This window comes from Bos grunniens, chromosome 17 (genome assembly GCF_055505025.1).
Source record: "Bos grunniens cultivar Pamir isolate PY7600 chromosome 17, Bosgru_T2T1.0, whole genome shotgun sequence".
Lineage (NCBI taxonomy): Eukaryota > Metazoa > Chordata > Mammalia > Artiodactyla > Bovidae > Bos > Bos grunniens.
The window spans coordinates 949,280-972,107 of record NC_141181.1 but is presented as its reverse complement, the minus strand read 5'-3'; the positions used below and the strand labels follow the sequence as shown (position 1 = coordinate 972,107).

The window sequence follows — 22,828 nt, the reverse complement described above, 5'->3', positions numbered from 1 at the left end:
CTAAAATCATGACATCTGGTCCCATCACTTTATGGCAAATAGACGGGGAAACAGTGGAAAGAGTGACGGACTTTATTTTGGGAGGCTCCAAAATCAATGCAGATGATGACTGCAGTCATAAAATTAAGACATTTGTTCCTTGGAAGAAAAGTTATGACCAACCTCAGTTCAGTTCAGTTTAGTCACTCAGTCATGTCCAACTGCTTGTGACCCCATGAATCGCAGCATGCCAGGCCTCCCTGTCCGACACCAACTCCCGGAGTTCACTCAGACTCACGTCCATCGAGTCAGTGAGGCCATCCAGCCATCTCATCCTCTGTCGTCCCCTTCTCCTCCTGCCCCCAATCCCATCAGAGTCTTTTCCAATGAGTCAACTCTTCGCATGAGGTGGCCAAAGTACTGGAGTTTCAGCTTTAGCATCATTCCTTCCCAAGAAATCCCAGGGCCGATCTCCTTCAGAATGCAGTCCAAGGGACTCTCAAGAGTCTTCTCCAACTCCACAGTTCAACCTAGACAGCTTATTAAAAAGCAGGAACATTACTTTGCCAACAAAGGTCCGTCTAGTCAAAGCTATGGTTTTTCCAGTAGTTATGTATGGATGTGAGAGTTGGACTATAACGAAAGCTGAGTGCCAAAGAACTGATGCTTTTGAATTGTGGTGTTGGAGAGGACTCTTGAGACTCCCTTCATCTGGAAGGAGATCCAACCAATCCATCCTAAAGGAAATCAGTCCTGGATATTCATTGGAAGGACTGATACTGAAGCTGAAATTCCAATAATTCGGCCACCTGATGCGAAGAGCTGACTCATTTGAGAAGACCCTGATGCTGGGAAAGATTGAATATGGGAGGTGAAGGGGACGACAGAGGATGAGATGGTTGGATGGCATCACCGACTCAATGGACATGAGTTTGAGTAAACTCTGGGAGTTGGTGATGGACAGGGAGGCCTGGCATGCTGCAGTCCATGGGGTCACAAAGAGTCAGACATGACTGAGAGAGTGAACTGACTGAACTGAACTCATAGTCTAAGTATGGGCTTAACTTGCATTAAGAAGCTATCCCCGAATCTAGTCTAAAGCAAGTTGCTCTGACATTTCTTTATCCACACACTAGTCCTTCCTATCACTTTACTCATCACAATGCTTAATTACATGTTCATTTTTCTGTATATGTATTTAAAGTTTATGTACACACCTGATCCATGGAATCACATTTTGACCACCAAAATAATGTACACAGTGCATGCAGTGCTTGCACTGTGCTTGGCATACAGCAGTCACTTAACAAATTTAAAATTATAGAAGATGAACCAATGAGAGGCTGCTCTAAAGGGAATACATTTTTTATCACGTGATCAAAACTGTAGACCAAAAAAATAAAAAGAATTAAAATACATACCATAGGGACTTTTTTAAATCTTTATTCATTTAGAATGCAATTCTGGGGCAATCTACAACCAAGAAAAACCCTACACTTTAAAGTAGTGTTAGCACACTGAATAATATAACACTATTGCGCCAATGTATACAAGCAAGAAATCAATTTCCACTCTTTTCATAAAACTTCTCACTAAACATTTACATTTTATTCCCATCAAGTATACTTACTCTGGTGTCTCAGAGGGTAAAGCGTCTGCCTACAGTGCAGGAGACCCGAGTTCAATCCCTGGGTTGGGAACATCCCCTGGAGAAGGAAATGGCAACCCATTCCAGTACTCTTGCCTGGAGAATCCCATGGAGAGAGGAGCCTGGTAGGCTACAGTCCATGGGGTCGCAAACAGTTGGACACGACTGAACACCTTCACTTTAACTTTCCCATCAAGAATGCATTAACAAGATCATACTTCTATAGCTAGACAGCACACTACACAATGATGATTAATACGGGACTGTTTAAGTTTTGCAGTATAGTGCTGACAACTCAAGCTGTAGCTATTGACTTTTCCAATGGCTTCATTATGTGACACTGTCACCAATTACATTAATTAAAGGGACTCTCTATTTTATCTTTTTTTTTCACTTTTAGCTTTTATCATGTCAAAGTACCCCTTGTTTACTCTCCCCTTCTATCCATTGCACAGATGCTTTTTCAAATACATTTTCCTTTCTTCTTTTTAGGATTTTAAAAAAAATTTACTTTATATTAGAGTTTAGCTGATTAACAATGTTATGATGTTTTGAGTGTATGGCAAAGGGACTCAAACATACATATATATGTATCCATTTTCTTCAAAATATCCCTCCCCTCCAGGCTGCCAGATAACACTAAGCAGAGTTATCTGTAGTATACAGTAGGACCTTGTTTGTTATCCATTTTAAATATAGCAGTGTGTACATGCTGATCCCAGACTCCATATCTCTTCTTCCCCTACAGCAACCATAAGTGGACTCACTAATTTTTAAAACCTAGAATTACTCAAAAAGTTCTATATTGTAAATAACATATGGAATATTGTATCTAAGCCTAACATGGCAAAATCACTCAAATCTCTTCTACAGTCCTCTGTATCACATATATACGAAAATGAATGTTATAGACCAAGTTCTTATATTTTAACCTAAGAGTCTATTTTAAGTAATGTCTATTAATATTTAAATGATGAAAAATAAATCAATGTTAAATATTAACTGCACAAAATCTAAAAGAAAATGGCCACATTACATCATACTACATACATTATATAGATTAAAAGCAATTAATTAGAAGCCTTCTTAAAAGTTTAAAGTTTCTGACATCATCTTCCACCATTCCATTAATTCTTCCTTCTCTTCTTCTTTCCTTTCAGAAAATGACTCCAGTTCAAAATCAACCTAAAGGAGAAAATAATAATATATTATTATCAAATTGATTGTGTACTTTTAAAAACTAAAATTAAAAATGAACAGGTTTAAAGTTTATTAGAATAATCTCAATCTAGCCATCTGAATAAAAGTAAATCGTAAAAAATCTCTCATGATAACCAAAAAGATACTTTTAGGGAAAAAGAATATCAAAAGTCATTATGTTTGAAATGTGCTTTCATCTAATAAGGTCGCATAGAATCGGACATGACTGAAGCAATTTAGCACATGCACATGCTCAGGATTATTGGAAAGCAGATTATTTATAGGCAGATTATTTAAAGGCAGTCTTTTCTCCCATAAAAAGATGTAACTTCTCTCAAACCACCCCACCCTCTTCTCCCTCACCGTGTCCAAAACTCAGTTCTTTATGCCTGTGTCTCCTTTGCTGCCCTGCAAGTAGGATCATCATCAGTTCTATCTTTCTAGATTCCATGCTGCTGCTGCTAAGTTGCTTCAGCCATGTCCAACTTTGTGCGACCCCATAGACGTCAGCCCACCAGGCTCCCCCGTCCCTGGGATTCTCCAGGCAAGAACACCGAAGTGGGTTGCCATTTCCTTCTCCAAGGCAGGAAAGTGAAAAGTGAGAGTGAAGTCGCTCAGTTGTGTCTGACTCTTAGTGACTCCATGGACTGCACTCCACCAGGCTCCTCTGTCCACGGGATTTTCCAGGCAAGAGTAGTGGAGTGGGGTACCATTGCCTTCTCTGTTCTAGATTCCATATATATATATATATATATATATATTGTCTTTCTCTTTTTAACTTACTTCATTCTGTCTATGGCTGATTAATACTGATGTATGGCAGAAACCATCACATATTGTAAAGTAATTATCCTCTAATTAAAAAAAAATTTTTTTTAAATGTAGCTTTTACAGGGTTCTGTTTTCCAGAATCTTGCATCTGTGAAAGAACTGATGGAAATACACACACCTCCAAACCACCATGAAGATCAGTAACCCAGGAACTCAACTTGCCTGTAGACCGGGCATCCTAATCAGGTCTATGGAGAATTCATATATTTTTCCACAAAGGACTATTTAAAATATGCAACCTCCTTGGGCCCATGAGATAGCCATGCTCCATTCCACATGGAGCTAAGAGATCTTTGATTTGGCCACTCAGTTCAGTTCAGTTCAGTAGCTCAGTCGTGTCCGACTCTTTGAGACTACATGAATCGCAGCACACCAGGCCTCCCCGTCCAACACCAACTCCTGGAGTTCACTCAGACTCACGTCCATCGAGTCAGTGATGCCATCTAGCCATCTCATCCTCTGTCATCCCCTTCTCCTCCTGCCCCCAATCCCTCCCAGCATCAGACTCTTTTCCAAAGAGTCAACTCTTCGCATGAGGTGACCAAAGGACTGGAGTTTCAGCTTTAGCATCATTCCTTCCCAAGAAGTCCCAGGGCTGATCTCCCTCAGAATGGACTGATTGGATCTCCTTGCAGTCCAAGGGACTCTCAAGAGTCTTCTCCAACACCACAGTTCAAAAGCATCAATTCTTTGGTGCTCAGCCTTCTTCACAGTCCAACTCTCACATCCATATGTGACCACAGGAAAACCATAGCCTTGACTAGACGAACTTTTGTTGGCAAAGTAATGTCTCTGATTTTGAATATGCTATCTAGGTTGGTGATAACTTTCCTTCCAAGGAGTAAGCGTCTTTTAATTTCATGGCTGCAGTCCCATCTGCAGTGATTTTGGAGCCCCAAAAAAGAAAGTCTAACACTGTTTCCACTGTTCCCCCATCTATTTCCCATGAAGTGATGGGACCGGATGCCATGATCTTCGTTCTCTGAATGTTGACCTTTAAGCCAACTTTTTCACTCTCCACTTTCACTTTCATCAAGAGGCTTTCTAGTTCCTCTTCACTTTCTGCCATAAGGTTGGTGTCATCTGCATATCTGAGGTTATTGATATTTCTCCCGGCAATCTTGATTCCAGCTTGTGTTCCTTCCAGTCCAGCGTTTCTCATGATGTACTCTGCATAGAAGTTAAATAAGCAGGGTGACAATATACAGCCTTGACGTACTCCTTTTCCAATTTGGAACCAGTCTGTTGTTCCATGTCCAGTTCTAACTGTTGCTTCCTGACCTGCATATAGATTTCTCAAAAGGCAGATCAGGTGGTCTGGTATTCCCATCTCTTTAAGAATTTTTCACAGTTTACTGTGATCCACACAGTCAAAGGCTTTGGCATAGGCAATGAAGCAGAGATAGATGTTTTTCTGGAACTCTCTTGCTTTCTCCATGATCCAGCGGATGTTGGCAATTTGATCTCTGGTTCCTCTGCCTTTTCTAAAACCAGCTTGAACATCAGGAAGTTCACGGTTCACATATTGCTGAAGCCTGGCTTGGAGAATTCTGAGCATTACTCTACCAGCATGTGAGATGAGTGCAATTGTGAGGTAGTTTGAGCATTCTTTGGCATTGCCTTTCTTTGGGATTTAAATGAAGACTGACCTTTTCCAGTCCTGTGGCCACTGCTGAGTTTTCCAAATTTGCTGGCATATTGAGTGCAGCACTTTCACAACATCATCTTTCAGGATTTGAAATAGCTCAACTGGAATTCCATCACCTCCACTAGCTTTGTTGTAGTGATGCTTTCTAAGGCCCACTTGACTTCACATTCCAGGATGTCTGGCTCTAGGTCAGTGATTACACCATCGTGATTATGTGGGTCATAAAGATCTTTTTTGTACAGTTCTTCTGTGTATTCTTGCCACCTCTTCTTAATATCTTCTGCTTCTATTAGGTCCATACCATTTCTGTCCTTTATCGAGCCCATCATTGCATGAAATGTTCCTTTTGTATCGCTAATTTTCTTGAAGAGATCTCTAGTCTTTCCCATTCTGTTGTTTTCCTCTTTTTCTTTGATCGCTGAGGAAGGCTTTCTTATCTCTTCTTGCTATTCTTTGGAATTCTGCGTTCAGATGCTTATATCTTTTCTTTGCTCCTTTGCTTTTCGCTTCTCTTCTTTTCACAGCTATTTGTAAGGCCTTCTCAGACAGCCATTTTGCTTTTTTGCATTTCTTTTCCACGGGGATGGTCTTGATCCCTGTCTCCTGTACAATGTCATGAACCTCATTCCATAGTTCATCAGGCACTCTATGGTTATTTAAGAATGTGACTACTCAACACCTCTTTGAATTAACACATAGCAGAAAGGCCAAGGGTCAAAATGAAATCTTTTATAACCTGACTCTGAAGCCACATTTTTCCAGGATTTATTTGTTCAAATTTACCTCCTGATTTTAATACATATCCAGCCTAATAAACACATACAATCGAAACCAAAGGATCACTTAAAAACCCAAGATATTTAGCTTGCATAACCGAGCATTTATCGCCAAACTTAGGGTATATAACCAAAAATATAATAAATTCTTTTCAAGTAAAGCTTTTAATTGGAAATCCTGTAGGCCATTCCATAGTAATATATTACAAGGATAATAGTAAAATCATGATCTATGAGATTTTTGGTCTCATCATTATCACCCTTAGTAGTAAAATATCAATAAATGGCATCTACTTAAATAAGTATCATATTTTATAGTTCTTATCATAGAGGACCTGACTTTGCTCATAGTATGTGCTTAATAGATGTTTAGTTAATGCCTAAAATTATGTTGCAAGCCTAATTTATTTTTCAAAATCCTCATTGAGTAAGGTATGATACTAGCTGCTTGGGATAAAAAGATAAATCAAACAGAACATTATTTAGATATAAATCAAGATCAGCAAATAAAACCTTACTTTTTTTAAGTTTTATTTTTTTTTTTTTTTGTGGATCTCTTCAGAAATTGAGAAATGGTAACAAAGTTTCACATTGAGTGGTATTAAATTAAACACTGAGCCTTTCGGCAAGTCACTTAGCTTTTCAAGGCCTCAGTTTTCTTTTAACAGATGGACAACAAGGTAATAATAACTCTACCTCATAGAGTTATTATGAAAGCTAAATATAATGATTAAATATGCCTGACCTATGGTAAGTGTTTAATAAACTTTAGCTATTATCACAATCACTTACCCTGACAGCAGGGCTATAAGGAACTGCCACTTTCTTTGCTATTGCCAGATAGCCCGGTGCTGAGGCTGTAAGTTTATAGTTTCCAGGGACGAGCAATCTCCAGTAATCACCATCCTTTGCTGTGGGGAACAGAATATCAAGTCACAGGCACATATGAGAAATTCATAGTTATGCCACCTAAATTCAATTTTTATTCTCTGTCTTTAGTTATTTATAGAATTTAATGAAATTCCATTGAAAAGAGTATGACACTCTCTAGAAGGCATCATTTTTTATAGCAGTTTTACAGATACTAATGTTATTTAATGAATCTTCTAATATAATGAATCATCATATTCACGTCAGAAATAACACAGATTAATGGATATTCTCAAGTCCCCAAGCTGCTGGCACCATTTTGATTTGATTCTTGCTGCCATCTGGCTGTGAAGATCTGAAGATCTGAAAGTCTGGTCAGTATCTCACAAAGTGTGACCCGATGGCACTTCTTTGGAAATCCTGAGGGACATGTTAGAATTTAGATTTATAAAGACTCAGAATAGCTGGCATGCTTTCTAGGATTGCATTTTCTACCAGCTTTCCAGAGGATTTCTAAGCAGAGTTGTGTTCCTGTACCTCCATCCTCTCTTTGAGCAGCTTAGGTTCCCAGACCCCCTAGTCATCCACTCACATGTCTCCTTCAACTGATGTGCTGTTCCCCACCTGCTTATATGCCTGGCAAGCCACCAGCACTGGGAAACACCCACCCCTCTACTCTCTGCCTGCCTCTGTGGCTGCAAGGGGCTGCAGGAAAACACACACCGATGATGAGCTGTCCCCTGTCTACAAACACAAGGCCCTGGTCCTGCCCTGTCTTCCTCCAAAGTCCTTTCACCTTCCTGTATCTTAGGTTAGTGCACATCAATCACCTGAGAAACAGTAAGGAGCAAATTCTAATTCCCTAGATCTGGGATGAGGCCTGAGATTCTGCATTTCTAGCTAGTTCCAGGTGATTGCTGAATTCAATCTTGGTAGGGGCCACATTCTGAATAGCAAGGTCCAAGTGGAATTTTCCCTTTTCTTAACACCTGTACAGCATCCTCTTCATCCTCACTCTTAGTTGATGCTTCACATTGTATTAATATTTCACTGTGAATATGGAAACCATCAGAAAAAAATAAACTCTCATCACCATCTCTTCTCCTCTCTGGACTCTACATCTCCTTTAAGCTAGTGTCTCATTTCTGTTCTTCAGTTTACAGCAAAAGTTCTAGAAAGACTTGTCAATACTCTCCATTTCAGGCCCTTTCCTCCTCCTCCACAGTCCACTGAAATAGACTCATCAAGACTCCACACTGCCTCTTTCAAAGGTGCATCTTTCCTGACATTTCACATTTCATCTCTCCTGAAACACTTTCAGGATTCCCAGACAAGGCACTACATTTTTTCTCCACCTTTGACTCCACTGACCCATTGCTTGTTTCTCCTTACTACCCTATGCTGCCCTTGAAAAGCTGCAGTGTCAAGGGAGAACAAGATAGCAGAGGAGTAGATAGACGTGGAGTACATTTCTGTCCATGGATACATCAGGAATACACCTTCAGACACAGAAGTGCATCCAGAACACCAGCTGAGATTGGACAGGAGTACCCGACCAGTGGAAAAGAATATGTAGAACCACACAAAATTCGGTAGGGTGAAGGAACTAGGGGGGGAAACAGGAGTGTTAGTAGGACTGGACCTGCCTTTGGTGGGTGGGGGAACTGAAACAGGGGTCCAATCCCCACATTGGGGCAATTGTCTGAGTCAGAGGAGAAACATTTAAGGCCGAGAGTGAAACAGCTGATCTGTGGCAGCCTAAATGGAATGAGAATCAGACAGTCTTTGCCACAGCCATACATACCCCGAGTAGGAATGCTGGTCTCCTGGAAGGGGCAGCTGCTGGGAGCTGGAGTTTAGGGATTGTGGAGCAATGCCAGGGTGAGGGCTGTGGTTGACTGCAGAGAGATGGATTGAGGGGATGTGAGGGAGGAGATAGTGGTGAGAAATGCCGGTAGAAGAAAGCCAGGCAACCATGGAAGCAAGGCGATACTGCTGAGTCACGCATAGTGGGTGGAGCCATCACCATAGCCTCTTTCTCCCCACATGCCAGCATTGGCAGCTGAACAACAGAGAGGCTGGCCCATCAAAAACTTGACTTCACTGAACTACAGAGTAGGACCCCACGCAGGGTACTCCTTTCAGTGACTGATGCGCCAAACTGCAGAGTAGGAACCCACCTAGAGTGACCCTTTAAGTGTCCCATGTGCCAATCTACAGAGTATGACCCTTCAGGGGGGCCCCTCTATGTGCCTGACCCCAGGCAAAGGAGCCCTCTAAGTGCCCGAATGGGTGGAGTTGTGAAGAAAGACTGGCCAAAGAGGCCTTCTGATCACCAGCTACAAGAGGCTCGAAAAAGACTCTGATAGGGCCTACCTCCTGCAGTGGAAGCAGTCTGTGTTCCTACACACTTGGTGCCACCAGGGTCCCAGAAACCCAAGCAGCTGCACCATGTTCACCCTCAACTCTCACAGGGGAAGAGATGCCACAGGCAAAAAAAAATAGTCCTGCATTTATGCGTGCAGGGTCACTTCGTTCATGTCCGACTCTTTGCGACCCTGTAGACTGTGGTCTGTCAGGTTTCTCTGTCAGAGAGAGGGTTCTCCAAGCAAGAATACTGGAGTGTATTGGCCAAGACTAGTTGCCATACCCTTCTAGAGCACTATATTTCCTGCAGCCCTAGCCGCCAACCCCCCTGAGTACCTGGTGCTGCCAGAACCCCTGCGACCCAAGCAGCTGCACCACCTTCACACCTGGCCCTCACTGGGGCAGACCCAAGTCCAGGGCAGCCTCAGGAGTTAAACCCCAGTGGACGACCCACATGCAAAGGTGGGAATAAAACCGCAACTGAAACCCAGAGGTAGCGAGGCTAAGAAAAAAGATTCAAAACATTCCCATCAGCTGTACAAGCTGCAGATTAAAGCCACACAACCAACTAAGTAGACTCTGTATCTATGGAATGTATAAAAGGCCACTGAGAGTGCCCACAAAAGAAAATGCACTAGCTCTGATAGCTGTGGACATTGGAGGCACGAACACACAAGAGTAGGACCAGATTAGAATCTGAGCAGCCCCTACAGCAAGTCCAGAGATCAGCACAGTGTTGGAGGGCATCCTAGGGAGGTAAGGTGGACTGTGATTCCTAGCGCGGGAAAGGACTCTTACAGCAGTGACTCAAGAAAAACATTTATTATTATTATTTTTACTTATTCTGTAGATTCTTTTTTTTTTTTTTTTTTCCTTTTTTCCCCTCTCTGTTGTAGTTGTCGATTTTATTGGCACTAAGAAATCCAGTTAAGCTTTTGAGCTTTTTTCTTTTTTTTTTTCTCAGTCACATTTTTTATTGTTGTCATAAACCTCTGCCTTTAGGTTGGGTTTTGCAGTTCTGTGGAGTTTTCCTCTCTCTCTCTCTTTTTTCTTCTTTTTTCAATTTTAATTTTTAATTTTTTAAACCTATTATTTTTTCCCACATTTATTCCTTTGTTTGCTTTTCCTACTGTTCTTTTCCCATTGCAGTTAATTTTAACATATATAAATCTTTTTCTACCTCTATTTAACTTTGCATATCTATTCTTTCTTTTCTTTCTCTCCTTTCTTCTCAACATATTTGTTAGTTTTATCTTCATTGCTTTATTCCCCACTTGGCAGCTTGCTTTAGTTTTGTTTTCCAGTTTGTGCTTTAATTAGTTTTGTTCTGGTAGGTGTAGTTTTTGGCTTCTTTTATTTGCTGGGTCAATCTACTGTACTTTATCTTTGGAGGGCTGTTTGGATTTTGCTTATGGGTGTATATGTATATGTGTGTATTCAGTCACATTTTCTATTGTTGTTATAAACCTTTGCCTCTACACTGGACTTTTGCAGTTCTGTAGAGTTTTCCCCTTTCCCCCTCTTTTTTCTTTCTTCTTACTTTTTTTCTCTTTTTTATAGTTTTAATTTTGAAATTTTTAAACCTACTATACTTTTTCTACATTTATTCCTTTTATTTGCCTTTCCTACTGTTCTCTTCCCCTTGCAGTTAATCTTTAATATATATAAATCCTCTTCATATACCTCTATTTAACTTTGCATACCTATTCTTTCTTTCTTTCCTTTCCTCTCAACATATTTGTTAGTTTTGTTTTCACTGCTTTATTCCCAACTTGGCACCTTGCTTTAGCTTTGTTTTCCAGTTTGTGCATAAGTTAGTATTGTTCTTAACTGGTAAATATAATCTTTGATTTCCTTTGTTTGCCAGATCAATCTACTATACTTTATTTTTGTTGGACTGTTTTCACTTTGCTCATGGGTGTATATGTATATGTTTATATTCTATTATTTTAACTATTATTTGCCTGATTTTGTAACTGCATTTGTCTGGGATTCATCTTTGGTTTCTCATTTTTGGATATTTGTTTTAATCTCACTTAATGATATAACAAATCACTTGTGGCCTTCATTCCTGACCAGAGATCAAGCCCTGAGCCTTTGGAGTGGGAGCACTGGCTCCAAGACCCTAGAATACCAGAGAACTAATCCTAAGGAGTATCAAATAGTGAGAACTCATACAAAGGAAACCACTTAATAAAAGACCCAGCATCACCCAACCACCAGGAGCACCCTGTGCAGGATGCCTCATCTAAACAAGAAACAAAACAAAAATACAAACCCAATCATCAGCAGACAGGATTACCACCTCACTCAGCCTTGCTAATCAGAGGAAAAACAAACAAACAAGCAAACAAAAACTCAGCACAAATCTCACCCTATATGAAGCTCACATAAACCACTGGATGAATCTTAGGAGGGCAGAAACCAAAAGCAAGAAAGAATTCAACTTTCTTCAAGGAAAGAATTCAACTTTCTTTGAAGCCTGGAAAAAGGAAAGCTCAAACACAGTAACCTAAAAAAAAAGAAAGAAAGAAAGAAAAGGCAGAGAAATACTGCACAAATGAAGGAACTAGAAACACAGAAGTCCAAATAAATGAAGAGGAAATAAGAAAATTACCTGAAAAAGAATTCAGAATAATGATAGTAAAGATGATCAAAACCTTGAAAATAAAATGGAGAAAATGCAAGAATCAATTAATAAAGACCTAGAATAATTAAAGAATAAACATACAGAGACAAACAACACAATTACTGAAACTAAAAATACTCTAGAAGGAATCAATAGCAGAATATCTGAATCAGAAGAACAAATCAGTGGGCTGGAAGATAAAATGATGGAAATGACTTCTGAGAAGCAGAATAAAATAAAAAGAATTAAAAGAGCTGAGGACAGTCTCAGAGACCTCTGGAACCATATCAAATTCACCAACATTTGAATTATAGGGGTCCCAGAAGGAGAAAAAAGAAAGGGTATGAGAAAATTTTTGAAGAGATTATAGTTGAAAATTCTCCCCAACATGGAAAAGGAAATAATCAACCAAGTCCAAGAGGCACAAAGGGCCCCATACAGGATAAACCCAAGGAGAAACATGCCAAGACACATGCTAATCAAACTAACAAAGACTAAACACAAAGAAAAATATTAATGTTGGGACCAGCCCAACAACGAACCGACCTGAGGGAGTGGTGATGCAGAAGAATAAGGAAAAATAAGACTCATAAATAAAGTGGGGATCAGGGGGCTGATGCCAATAGCAGTCCAAAGCCCAGATCCTAATCCTCGCATGCCTTTTATTGTTAATTTCTACTTCTTTACTCATGCTCTAGAGATATCTATTCTTTACAATCTCAGATCGGGGATAAAGATATACGATGCACAGTCCTCAGTGTCAAACCTTCAGCCCTTTCATGACTTTGTTTAGCCCTTTGGCTAGTGATGCACTTTCTCAGCATCTACCTCAAGGCTCTGTTTATGGGAACAGTCACTAATGGTTTTCCATCAGTCACATCAGAACTTCAACATCTTGTTTTCAAGATGTCTTTCCACGATGGACCTTTCACTGCTCCCAGCCCTTCGCCTGGGGGAAATGAGAAAGTTATTCTTATTTTTCAAAGAGGCTCTATTAATTATAGTACAGGCTTGTGCATAGCAAAGTGAAGTGAAGTGAAGTCACTTAGTCGTGTCTGACTCTTTGCGACCGCATGGACTGTAGCCTACAAGGCTCCTCTGTCCATGGAGTTTTCCAGGCAAGAGTACTGGAGTGGGTTGCCATTTCCTTCTCCAGGGGATCTTCCCAGCCCAGTGATCAAACTCGGGTCTCCTGTATGCAGGCAGACACTTTACTGTCTAAGCCACCAGGGAAGCATATTCCCTACAATTAAAAGCAGCAAGGGAGAAACAATAAGTAACATACAAGGGAAACCCCACATGCTTAACAGCTGATCTTTGAGCAGAAACTCTGCAGGCCAGAAGGGAATGGCAGGATATATTTAAAGTACTGAAAGGGGAAAATCTACAATCAAGATTAATGTCCTAGCAAGGATCTCATTCAAAATTGATGGAGAAATAAAAAGCTTTACAGAAAAGCAAAAGTTAAGAGAATTCAGTACCACCATCCAGCTTTGCAACAAGTGTTAAATGGACTTATATAGTCGAGAAACACAACAGAAGAAAAAAGACCTACAAAATCAACCCCAAACAATTAGAAAATGGCAATGGGAACATATATATCAATAATTACTTTAAATGTAAATGGATTAAATGCTCCAACCAAAAGACACAGAGTGGCTGAATGGATACCAAAAAAAAAAAAGACCCATATATATGCTGTCTACAAGAAATCCACGTCAGACCTCAAGACACATACAGACCAAAAGTGAGAGGACAGAAAAATATATCCCATGCAGATGGGAAGCAAAAGAAAGCTGGAGTAGCAATCCTCATATCAGACAAAATAGACCTTAAAATAAAGAAGATTACAAGAGATAAGGAAGAACACTACATAATGATCAAGGGATTAATCCAAGAGGAAGACATAACAATTGTAAATATCTATGCACCCAACATAGGAGCACCTCAAAATATAAGAAAAACACTAACAGACATAAAAAGAGAAATTGACAGTAACACAATAATAGTAGGAGACTTTAACACCCCACTCACACCAGTGGACATATCATCAAAACAGAAAATTAATAAGGAAACACAAGTCTTAAATGATACATTAGATGAGATGGATCTTATTGATATCTTCAGGATATTTCATCCAAATGCAGAAGAATACACCTTCTCAAGTGCATATGGAACATTCTCCAGGATAGACCACATCATGGGTCACAAATCAAAACTCAGTAAATTTAAGAAAATTGAAATTGTATCAAGCATCTTCTCTGATGAAAACATGTTATGAGACTAGATGTCAATTACAAAAAAAAAAAAAAAAAACCTGTAAGAAACACAAACAAATGGAGATTAAACAACACATTTCTAAATAACCAACAGGTTACTGAAGAAATCAAAGGGGAAATAAAAAAAATTTCTAGGAACAAATGACAATGAAAACACAACAACTCAAAACCTATGGGATGCAGCAAAAGCAGTTCTAAGAGGGAAGCTTATAGCAATACAATCCTACCTCAAGAAAAAAGAAAAATATCAAATAGACAACCTAACTTTACACCTAAAGCAACTGGAAAAAGAAGAACAACAACAACAGCAACAAAAAATTAGTAGAAGGAAAGAAATCATAAAGCTCTGAGCAGAAATAAATGAAAAAGAAATGAAATAGTAAAGATTAATAAAAATGAAAAGCTGGTTCTTTGAGAAGATAAACAAAACTGACAAACACTTAGCCAGACTCATCAAGAAAAAAACAGAGAAGAATTAAATCAATAAAATTAGAAATGAAAAAGGAGAGGTTACAACAGACAATGCAGATATACAAAGGATTATAAGAGACTATTATGAACAACTATATGGCAATAAAATAGATAACCTGGAAGAAATCCATAGATCTGTAGAAAAGTTCAATTATCCAAGACTGAACCAGAAAGAAATAGAAATTATGAACAACCCAATTACAAACACTGAAATTGAAGCTGTGATCAAACATTTCCCCCCAAAAAACAAAAGCCCAGTACCAGATGACTTCACAGGAGAATTCTATCAAACATTTAGAGAAGAACAAATGCCTATCTTTCTAAAGCTCTTTTTAAAAATTGCAGAGGAAGGAACACTTCCAAATTCATTCTACAAGGCCACCATCACCCTGATACCAAAACCAGACAAAGACAATACAAAAAACAAAACTACAGGCCAATATCACTGATGAACATGCATGCAAAAATCCTCAACAAAATTTTAGCAAGTAGAATTCAGCAACACATCAAAAAGCTCATATACTATGATCAAGTTGAGTTTATTCCAGGGATGTAAGGATTCTTCAATATATGGACATCCCTCAATGTGATACACCACATTAACAAAATGAAAGATAAAAACCATATGATAATCTCAATAGATGTAGAAAAAGTCTTAGACAAATTTCAGCACCCATTTATGATTAAAACTCTTCAAAAAATGGGCATAGAAAGAACCTACCTTAACATAATAAAGGCCATATATGATAAGCTTACAGAAAACATTATTCTCAATGGTGAAAAACCAAAAGCATTCCCTCTAAGATCAGAAACAAGACAAGGGTGTCCACTTTCACCACTATTATTCAACATAGTTCTTGAAGTCTCAGCTACAGCAATCAGAGAAGAAAAAGAAATAAAAGGAATCCAGATTGGAAAAGAAGAAGTAAAGCTCTCACTGTTTGCAGATGACATGATACTGTACATAGAAAACTCTGAAGATAGTATCAGAAAATTACTAGGGTGAATCAGTGAATTTAGCAAAGTTGCAGGATACAAAATCAATACACAGAAATTACTTTCATTTCTATATACTAACAATGAAAAATCAGGAAGAGAAATTAAGCATCAATCCCATTCACCATTGCAACAAAAAGAATTAAATATCTAGGAATAAACTTAACTAAGGAGACAAAAGAACTGTACACAGAAAATTATAAGACACTAATGAAAGAAATCAAAGACAACATAAACAGATGGAAAGATATACCATGTTTATGGTAGGAAGAATCAATATTGTAAAAATAATTATACTACCAAATGCAATCTACAGATTTAATGCAATCCCTATCAAATTACCAATTGTATTTTTCAGAGAACTGGAACAAAAAATTCACAATTCATATGGAAACACAAAAGATCCTGATTAGCCAAAGCAGAATTGAGAAAGAAGAATGGAGCTAGAGGAATCAATCTTCTGATTTCAGATAATACTACAAAGATATAGTCATCAATACAGTATGGTACTGGCACAAAAACAGAAATACAGACCAATGGAACAAAATAGAGAGCCCAGAAAAAACCCATGCACCCATGGGTAATTTATTTTTGACAAAGGAAGCAAGAATATACAATGGGGCTAAGATAGCCTCTTCAATAAATGGTGCTGGGAAAACTGGACAGCTTCATATAAAAGAATGAAATTAGAACACTTTCTAACACCATACACAAAGATAAACTCAAAATGGATTAAAGACCTAAATGTAAGATCAGAAACTATAGAACTCTTAGAGGAAAACATAGGCAGAATACTCGATGACATAAATCAAAGCAAGATCCTCTATGACCCACCTCCTAGAGTAACAGAAATAAAAACAAAAGTAAACAAGTGGGACCTGATTAAACTTAAAAGCTTTTGTACAGCAAAGGAAACTATAAGCAAGGTGAAAAGACAATCCACAGAATGGGAGAAAACAATAGCAAATGAAACAACTGATAAAAGATTAATGTCCAAAATATACAAGCAGCTCATACAACTCAATGCCAGAAAAACAAACAACCCAATCAAAAAGTGGGGAAAAGACCTAAACAGACATTTCTCCAAAGAAGACATACAGATGGCTAACAAACACATGAAAAGATGCTCAATATTGCTCATTATTAGAGAAATGCAAATCAAAACTACAATGAGATACTACCTCACACTGCTCAGAATGGCCCTTATCAAAAAGCCTACAAACAATAAATGCTGGAGACAGTGTGGAGAAAAGGGAATGCTCTTGCACTTTTGCTGGGAATGTAAATTGATACAGCCACTATGGAAGATGGTATGGAGATTTCCTAAAAAAAAAAAACTAGGAGTAAAACCACATATGACACAGCAATCCCACTTCTAGGCATACACCCTGAGGAAACAAAAATTGAAAGAGAAACATGTATCTCATTGTTCATTGCAGCACTATTTACAATAGCTAGAACATGGAAGCAGCCTAGATGTCCATCGAAAGATGAATGGATAAAGAAGTTGTGGTACATATACACAATGGAATATTACTCAGTCATAAAAAGGAATGCATTTGAGTCTGTTGTAATGAGGTGGATGAACCTAGAACATATACAGAGTGAAGTGAGTCATAAAGAGAAAGATAAATACCTTATATTAATGTATATGTATGGAATCTAGAAAAATGATACTGAAGAATTTATTTACAGGGCAACAGTGGAGAAACAGACATAGAGAATAGACTTATGGACATGGGGAGAGGGGAGAAGAGGGTGAGATGTATGTTAAGAGTAACATGGAACTTACATTACCATATGTAAAATAGATAGTCAATGGGAATTTGCTGTATGGCTCAGGAAACTCAAACAGGGGCTCTGTATCATCCTCGAGCGGTGGAATGGGGAGGGAGGTGGGAGGGAGGTTCAAAGGGGAGGGGAGATATGTATTCCTATGGCTGATTCATGTTGAGGTTTGACAGAAAACAGCAAAATCCTGTAAAGCAATTATCCTTCAATAAAAAATAAATTGTTTTTTAAAAAAGCTAGTCCCAGAACCTGCTCCTCAGATTTCATTCCTTTCTACCTATTTATACTGCCAACGTGAGATTTTCCTAAAATTTTCACATCTGGAATGCAGAGAAAATAATGTTTATATGTTACTAATGTTAACAAAAGCAGTTGCTTGTGGCCATAGGGTGCACGGCCTAGGTCCTTCAAGAAGTCCCGCCCCAGGGGTGAAGGGAGCAATAATTTGGCACAGATTCTGGCATATTGGTCCAGAAGGTGGGCTGGCACTTCATCGGGTGTTGAAAAGCATTGTTGTTTGAATAAATAAATGGATTTTTAGAAAACAAATATTCAAGATTAAAAAATACAAATTATAAATGTGGAGATTAAATAAGAGTTAACGGTATAGGATGTTTGGGAACTAATTTAAAGGTTAATTAATGCTAAGGTCTTGAAACATGTATAAACAGAATTTATAGCTAAAAAGATATTATTGTTTTTGATAAGATGCCAACAAATGAGAATTACACTAAAATGAGTTGGAGAGATGTTTATTAACAGGAGTAGATAGGAAATGGCAACCCACTCCAGTGTTCTTGCCTGAAGAATCCCAGGGACGGCGGAGCCTGGTGGGCTGCCATCTGTGGGGTGGCACAGAGTCGGCCACAACTGAGGCGACTTGCTAGTAGTAGATAGGTTTGCCAGAAAAACACATCATTTTCCCCAAACTAGGAAAATGGAAAGAGGGCTTTAAACCTAGAAACAACATAAACTTCAATCCTGTAAGGTCCTTTTCAGCCTTGGATACATATGGCTTTATGACACAGATTAAATGAAGAAATGGATGGGACATCCTAGACAACAAAACACAGGCAGTTAACCTCCTTCCTACTCTTCTGCTCCCTCCTGAGGTCCACCAATTAACAGCTCTTTAGAATCTCTTCTTGAAAGTGATAGTGAAGTCGCTCAGTCGTGTCCAGCTCTTTGCGATAATGGACTGTAGCCCACCAGACTTCTCCATGGGATTTTCCAGGCAAGAGTACTGGAGTGGGTTGCCATTTCCTTCTCCAGGGGGTCTTCCTGACCCAAGGATCGAACCCAAGTCTCCCGCATTGCAGGCAGACACTTTACCCTCTGAGCCACCAGGGAAGCCCTTCTTAGGAGAGATCATTAGGATACAGCATTTTAATTCCAGCTGGTTCATCTTCCTTTGCCTTGACAACTGCAAAGAGTCTCACAGACGGCCCTGCCTCACAGCCCTCCTAAGTAACTACCTGACCTGTTCCCCAGATAAAAATTTAACTAGATCAAAGCTGGAGAGAGTGTAAAGAGACATGAGGCATTTAATTGCTTTGCACAGAACAGTATAAGAATGTAACTATGCTAAGAAGTAGCCACGGTCTCATATGCAATACTAGAGCCTCTGATCACAGCAAAGAACACCCACCAGATGTGACATCATGGTCTATTCCTTCCACAGAGAGGGTGGCGTTAGCAATTGGGTTACCCTGAAGATCTCGGACAAATCCTTTAACTCCTCGGTGTATCTGTGATGGTCAAGAATAACCAAAAAAATTTGTATTAGAAACAACCTAAAAACATGCTTCATATCAAACATCTCCTTATTTTCTAGCAAAATACTGAAGATTTCTATTGTTTAGGTATCAAAACAAGCTCAAAAAGTCACTGAATTTTTTGTACATTCTTTACTCTGCTTTTTCTCAAGTAGACAAATGAGAAGTAACCCCTGGAAAATTGATATCTTATTCTGAGTCAAATAAGACTTTGAAGTACCTTCCAAACTACCAAAACAAACAAACAAACAAAAAACCTGTCAATGTGTAAAACAGTTCTGGTCTGAACATATTTCATTGCTTTCTATTTTAAATTTGGTCAATTATGTATACTTTATATGCCACGTATCAGTTAACAAGATATCACGTTATAGCCCTTCAATACTTGTTCCTTTTAGATAAAAGGATATATATATATTGTGAATATTTTTGCATTAAACCCACTAATAATATTATTTTGGTTGAAAATCAGTGCATGAAAAGTCAGTGAACTTACTAACTGAAAACTGGGTTTATTAATAAAAAAGAAGAGTTTATGTTGAGAACAAGCTATTGAATTAAGTTGCTGTCATCAACTAACTACTACAATGAAAACTACAAAAACAATTTTATTTCTAAATGATAATTCAACCAAGTCAACACGTATTTGAAGTAAAGGAGGGTCACTTAAGGTCTTTGAGAAAGTACTGCTTCTGGAATATCAAATGATAATCTATCAATCTTGATAATTTAGCAAAACACCATCCACCCCACTCCAGTTGCTCTTCACTCATATGACCCCAGAAAATAAATTTTCTTTTGCTATTGATGATATTTACATATTTTCCTACAGAAAATAGAATAAATCTCATGTGTCCCTTTGTCACTGGAGAGTAAATATGGCAGTGGTAAAATGTTTTATCAAAGAGATACCCTTTGTATACTAGTAAAATTTTTTTGAATTTTCTATTTTTTAAAAAAGCAAAACTCTTTAAGTAACACATAATTCTTTTCTCTAAACGCAATTTACTCATGATAAAAAAGTGATACAGGGACTTTCTGGGTGGTTCAGTGGCTAAGACTGTGTGCCCTCAATGCAGGAGGCCTGAGTTTGATCCCTGGTCAGAGAACTAGATCCCACATGCCACAACTAAAAAATCCTGCATGCCAAAGATCGAAAATCCTATGTACTAAAACTAAGATCCAATGCAGCCAAATAAACATTTTTGTAAAAAGTGATACATTTGCAGTAATAATAATAATTTTAATGGCAACCAGTAAAGTGAGAAGAGAGTAAACACAATTTTAAAACAAAAAGATATTTTTAATCTTTTCCCCAAGATTCACCTATGGATTAGCCAACCAAAATTGAATGAGACTGAAATTTAGCTACTGGAAACAAGAGAAGTTAGCTTTCTTAATGAAATTCACATGGTAAAAGTATTAGAAAAATTGTAGAGATTAATTTATTCATCTTGGGGCACTATAATCCTGATATATGTTTAAAATGTCCTCATCATTTAAAAAATAAATCAATCACTTCAAAAACATATAATTCACCTACATTAGGTATAAATATACCCACTAATATTCATAATTGTATGTTTTTCTGCCTCTGCAACCCAAGACTTAAATTACAGTATGTGATTAACAAATAGCTATGTTAGGTAGGAAATTAGGCATGAGCAACAAGCAGTGGCCTAGCCGAAAAGGATGCAAGCTGATCTCTAAACCCCATCCTAAACACACCCAGGAGAGCTCACAGATATGCTACAAAAATAACCACAGAGACTTTTCCAACTCCTGCACATGCACCCTAGGCACATAGTGAATACAAACTAACCACAGGGGCTTCTTCAAGTAACCTTAAACAGCTAGGAGCCCATTAAGCGCTCATAAATACTCATAATATGTATGGATTTATGAATTTTTACATAGTCATAAATATGTATGTGTTCATATATACATATATCTGATTGTACAAACTGAATGATGGGAAAGACATGCACAACAGAGACTGTGGCTGTGTAACTTGCAAGTGCCAACTAGCCTTGAGGGTATGCCCTTTCCTGATAGGTGGTGAGTACAGGCCCTATTTTGCACAGGACAGAACCAAGAGGAAGAGACAGGAAGTATAAAAGGAGAAGCCAAGAGGGATTGTTATGATTCCTTTCAGGTTGGCCCACTTCCACGTCTCTTTAATAAATGTTCTGTCTGCTTGAGCTATAACTGAACTGCAACTTTTCTGTTGTTTCAAACCCTTTAGTCCATCATTCTAAATCTTTGTTACTATGAGACAAGAACCAAAGGTGAGAAACAAACCAACCTGATGGTTAAATAAATAAATGTATGATACGCCAATTATGGAACATTATTTTTCTGTTTGAAATTTTCCACTATAGGAATAAACCTCAATGGAAATGTTATGGGCTACTAGAACTCCACAGGAATGCAGACTGGAAAACAGTTACTTTATGGTGTTTGCAAAAGAAACCCCAGAAGTTTATTAATAAATTTCACTCATATCTGGGCAAGTTATTTTACTACACTTGTTCTTCCTATAATTCTCCTTCCCCAGATTCTAGACATTTCAATCAAGCAAGGCTAAAAACAAAAAAAAAAATTAAATTTTCATTGTCGCTAGAATAGTTTAATGTCAATAACCTTTAAATCTTCAAATACTTAAGTGTCCTCCAGAGGGCTTGCTGAAATGGAGACTCGGGTCCTGCCCTTCAAGGAATGTGATTCAGTGTTGGGACTGAAAACTCATTTTTAACAATAATCTAGATGAGTCTGAGGCAAGTGCTCATGAACCATTCTTTGAAAAATTCTTTGGAAATTTTGAGAACTAGACAGTTCCATGGCTATTGCATAGGAGCTCTTCTTAGAAAACTATTTACGTTGATTAACTTTACAACTCGAGGTCCTAAAAACACCCTTTTAAGGCTCTGCAATAGATTTCTTCTCAACCAATCATTGAATTGGATCTCCTAATCACCAATAGAGCTTTGCCAAGAGAACGCACTGGTCATAGCAAACACCCTCTTCCAACAACACAAGAAAAGACTCTACACATGGACATCACCAGATGGCCAACACCAAAATCAGATTGATTATATTCTTTGCAGCCAAAGATGGAGAAGCTCTATACAGTCAGCAAAAACAAGACCGGGAGCTGACTGTGGTTCAGATCATGAACTCCTTATGCTGTATTCAAACTTAAATAGGAGAAAGTAGGGAAAACCACTAGATCGTTCAGTTATGACCTAAATCAAACCCCTTACAATCATACAGTGGATGTGAGAAATAGATTTGAGACACTAGATCTGATAGAGTGTCTGATGAACTATGGATCGAGGTTCGTGACATTGTATAGGAGACAGAGATCAAGACCATCCCCATGGAAAAGAAATGAAAAAAAGCAAAATGGCTGTCTGATGAGGCCTTATAAATAGCTGTGAAATGAAGAGAAGCAAAGAGCAAAGGGGAAAAGGAAAGATATACCCATTTGAATGCAGAGTTCCAAAGAATAGCAAGGAGAGAAAAGAAAGCCTTCCTCAGTGATCAGTGCAGAGAAATAGAGGAAAAC

The 22,828-nt window shown here is 38.4% G+C and overlaps 1 protein-coding gene across 2 annotated transcripts in view; it reads right to left on the bottom strand.

The window, feature by feature from the left end:
- Nucleotides 1–1,406: 1,406 nt before the first annotated feature.
- Nucleotides 1,407–22,828, bottom strand: part of CPE (carboxypeptidase E) — a 152,312-nt gene continuing 130,890 nt past the window's right edge. Inside the window, exons 7-9 of one of the 2 annotated variants that reach the window (XM_086346183.1) lie at nucleotides 19,134–19,233; nucleotides 6,875–6,993; nucleotides 1,407–2,812 (exon numbers count right to left, since the gene is read on the bottom strand). In XM_086346183.1, coding sequence (XP_086202309.1) covers nucleotides 2,714–2,812; nucleotides 6,875–6,993; nucleotides 19,134–19,233 — 318 coding nt within the window. In that variant the 3' untranslated portion in view covers nucleotides 1,407–2,713. The remainder of the gene's footprint in view (nucleotides 2,813–6,874; nucleotides 6,994–19,133; nucleotides 19,234–22,828) is intronic. The other variant, XM_086346184.1, reaches the window with a different exon arrangement.